This window comes from Gambusia affinis, linkage group LG06, assembly GCF_019740435.1.
Source record: "Gambusia affinis linkage group LG06, SWU_Gaff_1.0, whole genome shotgun sequence".
NCBI classification, from domain to species: domain Eukaryota; kingdom Metazoa; phylum Chordata; class Actinopteri; order Cyprinodontiformes; family Poeciliidae; genus Gambusia; species Gambusia affinis.
In genome coordinates this window covers 8,775,903-8,791,796 of record NC_057873.1, presented here as the reverse complement: position 1 = coordinate 8,791,796, position 15,894 = coordinate 8,775,903, and the positions used below count along the sequence as shown (strand labels likewise).

At 35.3% G+C, this 15,894-nt stretch overlaps 2 protein-coding genes across 2 annotated transcripts; both read left to right on the top strand.

Annotated features, from left to right (window-relative positions):
• The first annotated feature begins 5,859 nt into the window (after window positions 1–5,859).
• On the top strand, window positions 5,860–6,840 carry LOC122832413 (olfactory receptor 2AT4-like). Its single transcript, XM_044119154.1, has one exon. The coding sequence runs from the start codon at window positions 5,860–5,862 to the stop codon at window positions 6,838–6,840; it is 981 nt and encodes a 326-aa protein (XP_043975089.1).
• A 4,544-nt stretch (window positions 6,841–11,384) lies between these two features.
• Window positions 11,385–12,362, top strand: LOC122832581 (olfactory receptor 52E8-like). The gene has a single exon (XM_044119470.1). The coding sequence runs from the start codon at window positions 11,385–11,387 to the stop codon at window positions 12,360–12,362; it is 978 nt and encodes a 325-aa protein (XP_043975405.1).
• Window positions 12,363–15,894: the final 3,532 nt, after the last annotated feature.

The following is a 15,894-nucleotide window of genomic DNA, read 5'->3' as shown; positions in this document are numbered from 1 at the left end:
TCATGCATAGGCAATAAGCTGTCAAAACTGCAAGGTAAATTCAAGATGGATGTTTATTGTTGGGTATGGATCAAAGAGACGTTGGTGTAAGTCTTGGGTGGTTCAACGGGTGTTTTGAAAGTGGCTGCGGCCCTCATGCTATTGAGCTTTTTTCTGCTGTATCTTTGGCAAAGCCCTCAAAATATGAAAATTGCATGTATCACTGACTTGTCTGCAAAGTTTGGTATGGATGTATTTTTGGTACAAGAGTATTTGTACCTTGAAGCTGTGAAGTTGCAGTCAGAGAGAAAACTCTAGTTTATATTTTGTGTAAACCGTTGAGCTTCCAGCTAGGAGAGTTTATTAAACTCTCTCACCACATAGAGAGAATTGTCTGATGGGAACATCTAGACATTTAAGATGGGGAGGGTGTAACCCTTTACATATATATATATATATATATCAACTAAGTTTAAAGCTTTATGACAAATCAGTACCTGGTGGTTCATGGGAAATGTAGTGAAACCCGTTTCTTGGGGTGTAACATTAAATAAATAGAACCCAGAGCGCTAAATCTAGTCTTAGATACCAGAAAGCACTACATTTGTAAATGTATATATATATTTTTTCTGGTCTTGCACAAATAAAAGACAGCAGTTACAATTAACAGCAACTATATGCAAACATACATAACCTGTAAGGTTAACTATGACATAAAATCTAACTATAAATCTAAAATCTGAGCAATTGGTCCTCTGGTGGTAAAGAGGAGAGATAGCATCTCAAGCTATAAAACACATTGTTGTTGTTAAAGTGTAGATCACTCTAATAACACCAAAGTGATCTAAATAAACAAATTTCAAGCTGTATCAAAATGGAACAATGAGTATTTCCTTTTTCTCCCAGCAGGTGGCAGCACTAGCATTTGTTAATTGTGCTGAAATGGAGGCTGGCCTAACCTTTAGACCTCTTTCCAGTAAAAAGCATTACTTTTATAGGTATTTCACATCAGGCTGCTAAATGACTCTAAACTTTGCTAACCAAAGAAACTACATGTCTAAATCAACTCAACACAAAATGGTTAATTATTGTTAGACATTACCTAAACTATGTGAAAGATGAAGCAAGTTTGCACCAATTGTGAGTGGTGCAAACTTGCAGAGATGCAGAGATAAAACATTCCTTTCATGAAATCCTTTCTTTTTCTTACTCTTCCAACACATTCATAATATAAGTGGGAAAAAAATGCTGGCCATTTCACAGACAGTGTCATCCATTGTTTTAAAAGTACAGCATTACAGGAATGTAATGATGGTCACATTTTGTTATTTTTTTAATTTCCAATATTTTTCAGAATGTGCAATAAGTAAAAAACAACACTGACTAAGGCAGATTTGGAGAGTCTATGTGACATAATCATTTCTTTTCAGTTGAGTTAATTTCAAGTCAATTTGTTTTCGGTTTATTCCCTTCAGAGCCAGTTCATATCAAACATTGTGCACTAATCAAACAGTGCACTTTGCAGATTCAAAGCACATCATATACATTCCAAAATCATTATTAAACCATTACGGCCAAGTTGAGTTTATTCCAACTGCTTAAAAGTTTTCTATCTGAGGAAACACAGCCAATTACATCAGTAACTTTGCAGAAATAACTTCTCCTGAACAAGCATAGAGCTACAATCCTTAAATAAAAAGCAATTATTCAGTCAATCAGAACAGAATTGCCAGTTCAAGAGTTTTTATGTTAAAGGAGCAATATTATGCATTTTATAGCACAATCAAGTAACCATGTTACCTTCATTTGATATGAAAAATGCTATATATGTCCTGTAAATCTGATGTCGTGAGTTTACACTTAGAAATTGGACCCCTGTCTCTTTAAAAACTCTTGCTTTTTTTGAAACTTCATCTTCTGGAAGTCATCATGACATCTCTTTATTTCTTTTACCAGCGTTTCACTAAGTAGCTTGTTTAATGATCTCAGCAGATGTGCAGTTCCACCAGATGTTTGCTAATTGCTGATGGCTAGCTCAAAGGAGCTGGCTAGTCTGAAGGAGCTGAGTCCAATTCAATTCAATTCAATTCAATTCAATTCAATTCAATTCAATTCAATTCAATTCAATTCAATTCAATTCAATTCAATTCAATTCAATTCAATTCAATTCAATTCTCACAATCTTTCACTGTAAAATTTCCACCCCAGGTAAACGGTGACACAGCAAGGCCACCATTCAAACAGTCAGGATTTATCTTCACAAATAAATATAAATATATAGAAATTTTCTTTTCTCTCGTCACCAATAAATTCCATATTAACTTTTTTCATCCCTTCTTCCCTTTTGTTTAGCGGTTTTATTCATGTGACTAGTTATATGAATACAATTTGTGATAAATGAGTTTACAGTAGTTCAAAGTTTTCATGTTTTGTTTTCAAACCTGACACATAAAAACACCACACATGAATGTTATGAGGAAGCTAAATGAGGTCTCATGCCAGTTGTCATCTCAAGGGTGTAATTAGTGTGCTAGTTTTCCCACAATGCACCTTTGAAAGTCCTCAACTGAAAACAATCTTATGCAACATTGTTCCTTGTTAAACTATTGTACAAACATACTTTTTCCGATGTTACGTATTTGTGCATTAAAGAAACTCTTTTCTTTAAAGATTTTAAATGTTTAACATTCAAAATATACATTCACTGGCATTCTAGTCACAAATACAGAGGAATGTTTTTCCCAAAAAATGTTGACAGTTTCAAAAAAAACCCAACATTTATATTGTGTTGATTCCAAAAAATTTCATCCACACAGAAACATCAAGAATGACTCAAAACATGATTTTTACTCTTGTTAAGTAGTGCTAAAAATACAGTATGGAACATGTACATAAAGCCTGCACAAGAGTTCAAAGGTCAACACAACAACATATGTGTAGACTACATGTTCATTATCATGAACGGTAGGCCATTGTTTGTGTTACATCTATGATGTGTTTGGAGTTATAGGTCAGGTTACAGGTGGGCTAAAAGATGAGAAATTTCATATTTGCTATCAACTGGATTATGCAAGAGAGCTGTTGCCTTGCAGCAAGAAGGTCCTGGGTTCGATTCCCGGCCGGGGATCTTTCTGCATGGAGTTTGCATGTTCTCCCTGTGCATGCGTGGGTTCTCTCCGGGTTCTCCGGCTTCCTCCCACAGTCCAAAAACATGACTGTCAGGTTAATTGGTTTCTCTAAATTCTCCCTAGGTGTGAGTGTGTGTGTGTGCATGGTTGTTTGTCTTGTAAGTCTTTGTGTTGCCCTGCGACAGACTGGCGACCTGTCCAGGGTGTATACCCCGCCTCACCAGCAACCCTCCCGACCCCATTTAGGGAAGAAGGGTGTAAAGAAAATGGATGGATGGATGGATGGATTATGCAAGGATGAAATTTTCACTCTGGGATCTGCATTACTCTTTTAGTTCCCTTAAATATCTTATTTCCACATGGATGCGTGACACAAACAATTGAAAACTTGTAGAGAGTGACAAAATGTTTCAACCTCAATTTTCTTAATAAGAATCTCTTAAAAATGTCAAAAAGGTGGAAACATTTTGAATCAATTATTTGAGGAGAAAAATAATTGATAAATAATTGACTATTGCAAAATAGTTTATTTTCCTCTTTACAATTTTACACCTCTAACTAAGAGAAGTCAAATATTTCACCAAAATGAAATACAAATATATATATTTTCCATTTAAAATGTATTTTATTTAAATATACACTCTTGTTGCAGATCATTGTTTATTTATACTGGAAAATTTTTGTCACTTCATAATAGCTTTTCAGGTTAAAAAGTAAAAACAAGACAATGTAAAACTTTTAATGCGGTTAAATATTTCAATCTGTCCTACAGATATGCTTACGCTATTAGTAGTCTAAAACTATTGCTCTCATAAATAATGATAATCACAATGTGTAAAAGCTGACAGTTTGAAATTCTCACAATGTTCACATCCCATACTTATTAGTTACATAGACTTTGGGTGCTGTGTGGATCACAAAATCCACTCAGGTAAGACGAAACATATGCTCTGAGACCTCTATTGAACACTGGGGATATTAGCAGTCCTCTATTACCATCACTTTAAATACTCACTGGGCTTATCATAAAATGCAGTTGTTTACTCTAGTGGGACTCCTGAACCATTAGCATTATTCAATCTGTTTTACCTCCATTGAGCTCTCTGGGGATTTCTTTTCAAATTCTTGTCATTCTCTACAAACTATTTTAATGTTCGTTTCAAGGAAAAGTCCAAAAAGCTGGATAACATCAATTAGAAAATTCTGCTGATTTTTTTCTACTTTCCCCTTGTGTTTGTTTACCTTCATAAAAAGTCATTATTCAATTTACAAATCTACTTTTTCCATTCACAGATGAACTTAAAGCTAAGCACCTACAAAATTTTTATTCGTCCTCTGTAGGTGATAAGGCTAGCATGGTAAATGACTGTGCAGGCAAAGGCTGCAAAAAAGAGATTTAATTTTCTTCATGTATCCTTTGGATCTTTACTAGAACATATTAGATACTTTCTCCAAATCTGTAAAAGCACTTGCAAGGTATCTTCTATAATTTAAGTAAGAAGTTATTTCCTGACATTTTAGAAAGTATCAGACAAATTAGAGGAATGTAAGACAAGATGTGAAAACTATGTGGTGTATTTGAAAGAGTTCAGTAAAATTCCAGACATCATATGTACATTCTCTGACTGACAAGGAAGAAGAAGGTTTTGATTCTGTGCAAATTTTTCAAAAGAATTGCACAGAATACTCTGTAAAGCTCCTTGTAGTAATTAAAAAATTAAGGATAGCAACATGTAGTGCCATTCATATTTTTGTTGGGAGAGAGCAGTTAACAAATACGCAGCAGAAATATTTCAAAAGTACTGTTTGTCTATCAGTTACTTTGTCCACCGCTCTCATGTTGTCTATGAGCAAAAAAAATTCTATTTCTTGTACTGTCTTATGTTTTGGATGTATTTCAAGGATCCAGGAATGCAAACTTTCATTCAAATGAAATATGCTTACCAGCAAAATAAATTATGGAGCAATAAAACCTTTCCAATTTTTTATATTCCAAATTTTCAAACTGCCCACCTGTGTACTAGGATAGCATTTTGAATAGCAAATCATTTAATTTTTATGGAATTCATCTGTCAGTCTTTGTCATTTTAACAAGGAAAGTAATTTGCACTTGCCTTTTGAGACTACTGTAATGTTTTGAAATAATAATAATAATAAAAAACTGTGTAGAAATATTAACCCAGCAGACAAATGGCAACAACGTAGGAAAACTGGCGGCCTGCTAAGGTAGGCAAGGTATTACCGAAAGTCTTGAGAAAGCATCACATCTACTATAATCATAATCAATAAAATATGAATCGTTATTCATGTTAGGGATGAAAACTATCACCCAAATGAGGACTAAAATGAAAACATCAGAAATCCCTAGAGAAAGCAAAGAGGATGAACAATAACTGCCTGATTCAAAAGGTGTATTGAAGGAGGGGTTTTAAGCAGACAAGCGCCTGGTGAGAAATCAGAGAACGTTGGTGCACCTTTTGTGAAAGGTATGTGTGAAAAGAAGCAAATTTAGTCATCTAAGCTACAACTGCATTTACTTATTAGTATGAGAACCCATAACTTGGCAAAAATGTGACAAGCAAGGATATCAAACTTTAAATCAGTAGTTATACTATGAATAGTTTACAACAGAACAATAATTTGTGATTAGTTATATCAGAACTTATTACTGCAAAGCAAATTCTTTGTGTCAATTAAGGATTCAGATTGATCTATTGTGTGCTTTTCAGTTTTTAAAGGTATTTTCTTCAAGATGATGTCAGAAGGGAATCGAAGCAGAGTAACTGAATTCATACTAACTGGATTTCCTGGACTTCATCCACAATATTACGGTCTTACTTCTGCTGTATTATTCTTAGTCTATGTGGTAACTGTAAAAGCAAATGCTGTAGTTTTTTTCCTATTTGCAACCAACAAGAGTCTTCACAAACCAGTGTACTACATCATTTTAAACGTGTCTGCCTGTGATCTTCTCTTTAGCACAACAGCTTTACCTAAAATCATCAGTAGATACTGGTTTCAATCAGGAAACATTTCCTTTACTGCTTGTTTTGTCCAGATGTACTTTGTTCACTATTTAGGTTCAGTAAATTCTTTTATATTTTTGCTGATGGCTTTTGATAGGTACTGTGCTGTCTGTCATCCACTCCGATATACAGCTATTGTTACAAAATTCACAGTCCATATTCTCAGTGTGACTGCATGGATTATTGCTATTCCAATGCCTTTAATGATAGTGATTAGAGCATATCCTCTTCCTTACTGTGCAACAAACATAATCAATCACTGTTACTGTGATCATGTTGGAATAACAGTTCTGGCCTGCACAGACAGAACCCCTTATTCTACCCCAGCTTTTGTGGGTGCAATGATTATACTGTTAGGACCTCTGGCCTTTATACTTCTCTCATACTGCTTAATTTTTATAGAAATAGGTAAGGTAACAAATTTGGGAAACTGTGGAAAGACTCTGTCTACATGTAGTACTCAGCTGATAATCATCTCACTTTATTATGTACCTCGATGTTTTGTGTATTTCACTAGTCAAGCGGGGATTAATTTTAGTGCTGATATACGAATAGTAATCATAATGCTTTATAGCCTTGTCCCTCCAATGATAAACCCACTCATATATTGCCTAAGAGCTAAAGACATCAGAGAGTGTTTGATGAAACAGTTCTACATAGAAAAGTCCAGGTTTCAGCAATTCACATTGAACAGACCAGTGCATTAATTATAAGTGGTGTCCTTATCTTTGTATATTATAATATCATGTTAAAAACACCATCTCAATTATCCATGAATTTTAAAAAAATAAAATGAGAACAACATCAGCAAACAGTGGCTTGTCTCAGTTTCTTTTCAGCATGCTGATTTGATAGATCACATTACTCACATTCTTGTTGGCTGTAAGAAAAATTAAATATTTTCATAATTTTTGTTTTATTCATGTGTCTAAGTTACTCAGAAATACTGCAGTGCCGGTACAAATTCAGAGATCTGACAGAAAATATTACCAAACAAACAGCATTGTGAAGAGAAAGGAAAACACCAGATAAATAAAGTATACAGTTGTAGAATATTTAAACCAAAGTTAAATATTGTGGCTGTAGTCTGCTGAACAGCTGTTTTGTGGAGTGCAAATAAAACATTTTTCTCTTTGATGGAAAATCTCCTTTACTGTTTGTATCCCTTGAGATTTTTGCTATATATCTTCCTCCCCTTCTCTCTCTGTCTTTTTACTGGAAGAAATGGCAGTTGTATCAAAGCAAATCTTTGGAAAAAAAACCTACTAAATCTCACATTAATAAACATTTTTATAAATATGCTGGCTCAGAATAGGATAATTTTCAGCCATGTTTTAATGGATCCATCGGGACTATTATTTTAACTTTTCAGAGTAAAACATTCCACGTCCTGCTGTCATGAGTCTTGGAGATATGCTTTTCTACGAGTTGTAACAGTTCTTTTTTTGTTGTTGTTGTGTAGTCAAATTTTGAGTCCTGGCCTCACCCCCTTCTATATGCACAAAAAGTCAGGATTTTGCTAACTTTATATTCCCCATGACTTATGAGCAAACTCAAATTTTAATACCTTAAAATCTCAAGGAGGAATTTTATCATGCATAGACAATAAGCTATCAAAACTGCAAGGTCAATTCAAGATGGATGTTTATTGTTGGGTATGGATCAAAGAGACGTTGGTGTAAGTCTTGGGAGGTTTAACTGGTGTTTTGAAAGTGGCTGCGGCCCTCATGCTATTGAGCTTTTTTCTGCTGTAACTTTTGCAAAATATATATATATATATATATATATATATATATATATATATATATATATATATATATATATATATATATATATATATATATATATATATATATATATATATATATATATATATATATATATATATATATATATATATATATATATATATATATATATATATATATATATATATATATATATATATATATACATATATATATCCATCCATCCATCCATTTTCTATTCACCCTTCGTCCCTAATGGGGTCGGGAGGGTTGCTGGTGCCCATCCCCACCTAACGTTCCGGGCGAGAGGCGGGGTACACCCTGGACAGGTCTCCAGGCTGTCGCAGGGCTATATATATATCAACTAAGTTTAATTCTCTATGACAAATCAGTACCTGGTGGTTTATGGGAAATGTAGTGAATCCCGTTTCTTGGGGTGTAACATTAAATAAATAGAACCCAGAGTGCTAAATCAAGCCTTAGATACCAAAAAGCGCTACATTTGTAAATGTATATATATGTTTTTGGTCTTGCGTAAATAAAAGACAGCAGTTACACCTCTTCAAATTCTTAAGTACAAGGACTGTCGTACCAACAGGCCTGTGTGCTGCTTCTTGGGTTCTGCTTCTCCTCTTCTTCTGTAAGGTGTTATCAGCAGGTGCAGCTTCCAGGTGATGTGAATTACCCTCATCAAAAAGCAGGATTTAGTGGAATGGATTCCCAGAGACAGGTCCCAGATGGTTTACTGCTACTTGTGGTAACTACACCAGACTGGGTGCTCCATTATATTTACAAACTATTTGTTATATAGCTTACCTTCGATCTTCTCCTTCCACCTCTATGAGGTAGATCCTCTGTGTTCTGCTTCCACGCTGATCCTTCGGCCTTGTGGATTTCCTCTCCTGGCGACTTGCTCTTGTCCTCCTTGCTGATCCTGTTCAGATCACCCACTTGTGGCCCATTTCCACTACTAGCCTTCCTGCCCACCCTCCATTCACCTCCTCCTGCTAAGGAGAGTAACACTACTGATCACAATTGACTCTCTGAAACGCCAAACAGTCAACCACCAGGTCTGCGCTTGTACCTCTCCTCGATTGCTTTCTTCTTTCACAAAGCAAGAAACTGACTCCTTCCACTGCTGAACCAGTTCTCCAGTAAAAGACACCCTTTAACAGTCTCCCTGTCTTCCAGTGTGGATCTGGTCCTAGCTAAGTGTTCTCCGTCCTGCAGACAAATCATTCAAACATTTTTGAATGACCTAGCCTGCCCATTGTCTTCCTTTGCAATTCCTCTTGAATAACATTTCACTTACTGCACAGGGTGTGTTTTCTCCCTTTTGCTTGGATTCCTTCTGGCAGATTTTCTACAAGGCCAATCAGTGAACATAAGAAGTTGTGGATGATGACGGCCATTTTCTGTACGGTTTTAGAATTGTAGTCTACTATATTTCAGCCACACAGCGCATATTAAATCTCTTACTATTTATTTAACAGAATGGAGTGGGCTCTTGGATTTGCATGAACAGGGTGATACAAAGCTGAAGTTGGCTTCAGGCTGAAGTTTCCGACTCAGAAAATAATTAAAGGACAATTGGAGTTAATTTTTCACTGCACTTAACTCCTTTAGTCTGCTGTTGTTTAAGCATTTGAATAACGTAGGCTCATCAAACCTGGACTAGATTGTTTTACACTAATAGAATTATCAAAACCCAGTTTTTCTCAAACCTTTAATTTGTTATAGTTTAGTAAAGGTTATTTCCAGTGCTTTCCCTCCTCCCCATTTACTGTCTGTCTTCCCTTTTTCTCTTTTTTCTATTCAGCCATCAAGTCACAGTCATGGTCTCTTGAGCCAAAAAATGCTTATAAAAAACAAACATTGCTTGTAAATCCAAAAATAAAACTCTATTAGTCTAAATACTGTACAGCCTTTTACAAGGTGAATAATCGTGCACAGTGAAAGCCATTTTTAAGGGTATAGGAAAAATAAGAATGATATGAAAAGATACATTCTAAACATCTGAAAACCTTTACTGTTCTTGTGGGAATAAGTCCTGGAGAGGATGCACCTGGCTGGATAAAACCAGCACAGATTAGCTGTGAACCAGTCTTTACTCCAAGTCGTCACTTGTTGAGCTGCCATATTGAGGTAAGATTATTCTATATAACATTCTCAGTTACCATCAGGGGCTGCACCATGTCAAATCATAAAAGCTTGTGAGCAAATAATATTCGCTGGACAGTTTGTTTCTAAAATAGAAAACAGTTTCATTACAAAGTGTCAAATATTATTTGTTAATTTGTCTTGAGTTTATTCATCAATAATAGGTAATTATATAGAGATTTACGGATTTACAAAAAGTATACATGGAAATATATATTTTTGTAGAAAAGCTCTTAGTTTAGTTTTTATTACTTGGAAATTGTGGAGTACTCATTACTTTTACAAATTTAGAGCATACTTAGACAGTCCAGAGAATACTGACTTACACTTATTTAGCAACCCAGAACAGGAATTAGAACAAACTTAGAATCCAGAAAAACTACCTTAGCAACTTGTTAGAAGAATTCTATTATTTAGGTTTAGCTACTTATACATTTATTTTGAAAGATTATGTTTTCATATTATTATTCTATGTGATTTTTACTTAGCTTCTTACTTAGTTTATTTTCTTTGTAGTACATCATTAACTGTTTTTAGGATGTTTGCCTGGAGGCTAGAAACATTTACACATTCCTGTGTCCTCAGCTGATTTGATCAATCTACTATCTTTTTAGCTACTGTGGTCCTTGGCTGATTGTTTTATCAGCTTCCTGTGAAACTGATTGGTAATGGTCAGCCTCGTGTCCTTGTAAGGGCATGTCAACAGCAGGTTCCAGATCATCCTGTAGTTAAGGTCTTTGATCCATTGTGTGAAAAGCCAACCTCTTTCTTTGTAATCATAATAAAAGGCAGTTGGGGACTGAGAGCCGACGGAGTTGACCACAGACAGTGCTTGACGGCGGTTCTCCGCGTCTGGCTCAGCTTCCCTTTTCTGTAGAAAAGCAATTTGTGTCTCTGGTTGATTCCTTGCAGGTTAGGAACTAAAATAGACCCAACACAACTATATATTAGACTAATATTCTTCCAACCCAGAAAATGAATTAGATCAGAGAATACTTAGTTATACTTATCAACCAACCCTGAATAGGGTTTTGTCTGGTTTACATACTTTAAATCAACATTACAGTACATTATTTTTCTTCTTTTGCTCTTTCCTCTGTTTTATTTTGTTTGTATTTTCTTTTAATTCCTGTAAAACACTTTGTATTGCCGTGTTGCTGAAAATGTGCTATATAGGTAAGTAAAATTACCTTTAATACTATTCAAATAATTAACTCAATGGTTTAGCGGCCTAAGAGGCATTATAATACAGATTAATTATATCTTTACTAATGTTGTGGTGACATTTAAATACAATTTAAAATGAATAAATTTATAACACTTCTTCGCAGGGAGTTGAGATAATGGTGCTCAGCTCAAACATTACAAGGATACACAACTTTTTCATCCTTGGGTTCCCTGGACTGTCACCGTCATACTATGGCCCTGCATCTGCTGTACTTTTCATAGTCTATCTAGCTATTTTAGTAGGAAATATTTTCATCTTGGTGTTTGTCATCTATGAAAAATCTCTTCAAAAACCTACGTACTTGGTCTTTTGTCACCTTGCACTGAGTGATTTATCATTTGGGACTGTTACACTCCCAAAGATCGTTTCAAAATATTGGTTTGGAAACAGCATCATTTCATTTTATGAGTGTTTTACACAAATGTTCTTTGTTCACTATTTAGGTTCAGTGATGTCATTTTTGTTAATGGTAATGGCTCTTGATAGATTTATAGCAATTTGTTTTCCACTGCGATACCCTGTCCTAATCACAAATAATATCATATTTGCTCTTTGTGGATTTGCTTGGTTTATACCCCTGCCTTTGATGCTGATTGTAATATTCCAAGCCCTCAGTTTACCTTACTGTGAGTCAAATATTATTACCCAGTGCTACTGTGACCACATCTCAATAACAAATCAAGCATGTGGAAATGATCGGAAGATTGCAGTGATTGTTACCCTTTGTATCGCTATGTTTTGTCTCCTGGTGCCTCTTGCATTTATCCTGATTTCTTATGTTTCTGTTATTATAGTCATTTTAAAAATATCTAATACTGCAGGACGCAGCAGAATTCTGGAAACTTGTACTCCACAAATTTTCATAACATGTCTTTTCTATCTCCCTAGGTGCTTTGTTTATATCACTAACACAGTTGGATTTTCTTTTAGTGTAGATGCTCGCATTTTATTAATTCTGCTGTACAGTATACTTCCTGCTGCAGTCAACCCAATAATATACTGTTTCAAGACCCAACAAATAAAGCACACCTTGATGAAGAGAATAAAAACAGCTAAAATTGGAATAGAGTTAAAAATCTGGACCAGAAACTAACAAGGATCAGAAACTGTGGTGATCCAACAGGAAAAGGACATTTTAATGACTAACTCTATAATTTAAGTAAATTAAATGCTTTGTTTGCTCGGGTATGTATTTAAAATGATGCCATTTCAAATATTACTGTTTTAATTGCATTTAGGCTTTTATGCTTTATCTTTTTTTGTTTTAAAAGTTTGAAAAAAATATTTAAATACACAGATGGCAATTTTTGAGTCAGTTAAACAGTCACAATGGAAAATGTTACAGTGAAATGTTAGGCTCTGTTATTTTCTTGTACTCATGACTATATTAGAAGGTAACCTGATTAAAAAAGGGTGAACTGAAAGTGTCTGTTAGTTTTTAGATGTCAATCATGCTCCTTTTATTTGCTTCAGAACTAAACACTAAATGTAATAATTCATGTAAATTAAAACAATGATTTCGTTTTGTGTTCTCAAAGTGTTTTTTGACTTTCTATTTTGTCATTAAAAGATTCATTAAAAACATTTCATCAGTCAATGTGGTGGATGATTCTCTACAATATTTCAACGATATTTTTCATTACAAGGGAAATTTATCCATTAATTAAATATAATTAACATGAACAAATGTAACCTAAGAATGATATAAAGTCAATAATTACATCTAAAAAGACCTTTTAAAAAAGAAGCTGTTACAATGTAAAAAAATATATCTGGCTTGGACAGCTCTTCTTCTTGTGAAATGTATTTATTTACCTTGGCAGTTTGTTGTTTAGAGTCCCACTGATGTGATTCATTAAAAAATCCTTTCTGGCCAAAAGTTGTTTGTCTGATTGAGGCTGTTCCTCTAACTCTTATGTTCACATTGGATTTGAAATCAACAAAGGCAGACAGGACACATAGTGAGGCACTAAATCGTTCAAGGTGCCATGATGGAAGTCGGAAGTGAGGGACGGGATTATTGAACAGACCGACTGGAATTGTTTTCCCTAATTGATTTTGCCAGTGTAGCCACGGTTTCTACTTGTTCAAGTCAAGCGAATTTGAGAAAATAGTTTTTAGCTTGAGAAAAATCTCTAAAACATCCTTAAATTCTTGGTTAAGAAACCAACTAAATATTAACTTTTCAGAGTAAAACATTCCACTTCCTGCTGTCATGAGTCTCGGAGACATGATTTTCTATGAGTTGTAACAGTTCTTTTTTTCTTCTTTGGTGGGTAGTCAAATTTCTAGTCCTGGCCTCACCCCCTTCAACATGCACAAAAAGTCAGGATTGTGATAACTTTTGATCCCCCATGACTTATGAGCAAACTCAAATTTTTATACCTTAAAATCTCAAGGAGGAATTTGATCATGCATAGGCAATAAGCTGTCAAAACTGCAAGGTCAATTCAAGATGGATGTTTATTGTTGGGTATAGATCCAAGAGACGTTGGTGTAAGTCTTGGGAGGTTCAAAGGGTGTTTTGAAAGTGGCTGCGGCCCTCGTGCTATTGAGCTTTTTTCTGCTGGAACTTTTGCAAAGCCCTCAAAATATGAAAATTGCATGTATCACTGACTTGTCTGCAAAGTTTGGTATGGATGTACTTTTGGTGCAAATGTATTTGTACCTTGAAGCTGTGAAGTTGCAGTCAGAGATAAAACTCTAGTTTATATTTTGTGTAAACCGTTGGGCTTCTAGGAGAGTTTGTCAACTCTTTCACCACATAGAGAATTGTCTGATGGGGACATCTAGACATTTAAGATGGGGAGGGTGTAACCCTTTACATCTATCTATCTATCTATATATCTATATATATATATATATATATATATATATATATATATATATATATATATATATATATATATATATATATATATATATATATATATATATATATAATCCTAACTGAATTCAATTAGAAGGTGTGTCCAAACTTTTGGTCTGCACTATATACTGTATATATATCAACTAAGTTTAATTCTCTATGACAAATCAGTACCTGGTGGTTCATGGGAAATGTAGTGAATCCCGTTTCTTGGGGTGTAACATTAAATAAATAGAACCCAGAGTGCTAAATCTAGCCTTAGATACCAAAAAGCGCTACATTTGTAAATGTATATATATGTTTTTGGTCTTGCATAAATAAAAGACAGCAGTTACACCTCTTCAAATTCTTAAGTACAAGGACTGTCGTACCAACAGGCCTGTGTGCTGCTTCTTGGGTTCTGCTTCTCCTCTTCTTCTGTAAGGTGTTATCAGCAGGTGCAGCTTCCAGGTGATGTGAATTACCCTCATCAAAAAGCAGGATTTAGTGGAATGGATTCCCAGAGACAGGTCCCAGATGGTTTACTGCTACTTGTGGTAACTACACCAGACTGGGTGCTCCATTATATTACAAACTATTTGTTATATAGCTTACCTTCGATCTTCTCCTTCCACCTCTATGAGGTAGATCCTCTGTGTTCTGCTTCCACGCTGATCCTTCGGCCTTGTGGATTTCCTCTCCTGGCGTCTTGCTCTTGTCCTCCTTGCTGATCCTGTTCAGATCACCCACTTGTGGCCCATTTCCACTACTAGCCTTCCTGCCCACCCTCCATTCACCTCCTCCTGCTAAGGAGAGTAACACTACTGATCACAATTGACTCTCTGAAACGCCAAACAGTCAACCACCAGGTCTGCGCTTGTACCTCTCCTCGATTGCTTTCTTCTTTCACAAAGCAAGAAACTGACTCCTTCCACTGCTGAACCAGTTCTCCAGTAAAAGACACCCTTTAACAGTCTCCCTGTCTTCCAGTGTGGAACCGGTCCTAGCTAAGTGTTCTCCGTCCTGCAGACAAATCATTCAAACATTTTTCCTGTTCAATAAACATTTACCTTACAATCCCTGATATCCATAGTGGTTGCTCATGCCAGAATCATCCAGCATCAAGTACACAAATTGCATTCTTTTAGTCACACTTCCAAAAAATCTTCTAAGCTTTAGTTGTGTACCATTTGTCACGCTGAAAAGTAGCCTGCCCATTGTCTTCCTTTGCAATTCCTCTTGAATAACATTTCACTTACTGCACAGGGTGTGTTTTCTCCCTTTTGCTTGGATTCCTTCTGGCAGATTTTCTACAAGGCCAATCAGTGAACATAAGAAGTTGTGGACGATGACGTCCATTTTCTGTACGGTTTTAGAATTGTAGTCTACTATATTTCAGCCACACAGCGCATATTAAATCTCTTACTATTTATTTAACAGAATGGAGTGGGCTCTTGGATTTGCATAAACAGGGTGATACAAAGCTGAAGTTGGCTTCAGACTGAAGTTTCCGACTCAGAAAATAATTGAAGGACAATTGGAGTTAATTTTTCACTGCACTTAACTCCTTTAGTCTGCTGTTGTTTAAGCATTTGAATAACGTAGGCTCATCAAACCTGGACTAGATTGTTCTACACTAATAGAATGATCAAAACCCAGTTTTTCTCAAACCTTTAATTTGTGATAGTTTAGTAAAGGTTATTTCCAGTGCTTTCCCTCCTCCCCATTTACTGTCTGTCTTCCCTTTTTCTCTTTTTTCTATTCAGCCATCAAGTCA

Bases quoted from the DNA above. Each gene is read 5' to 3' on its own strand.
- LOC122832413 (XM_044119154.1), top strand. From the start codon at position 5,860: ATGATGTCAGAAGGGAATCGAAGCAGAGTAACTGAATTCATACTAACT.
- LOC122832581 (XM_044119470.1), top strand. From the start codon at position 11,385: ATGGTGCTCAGCTCAAACATTACAAGGATACACAACTTTTTCATCCTT.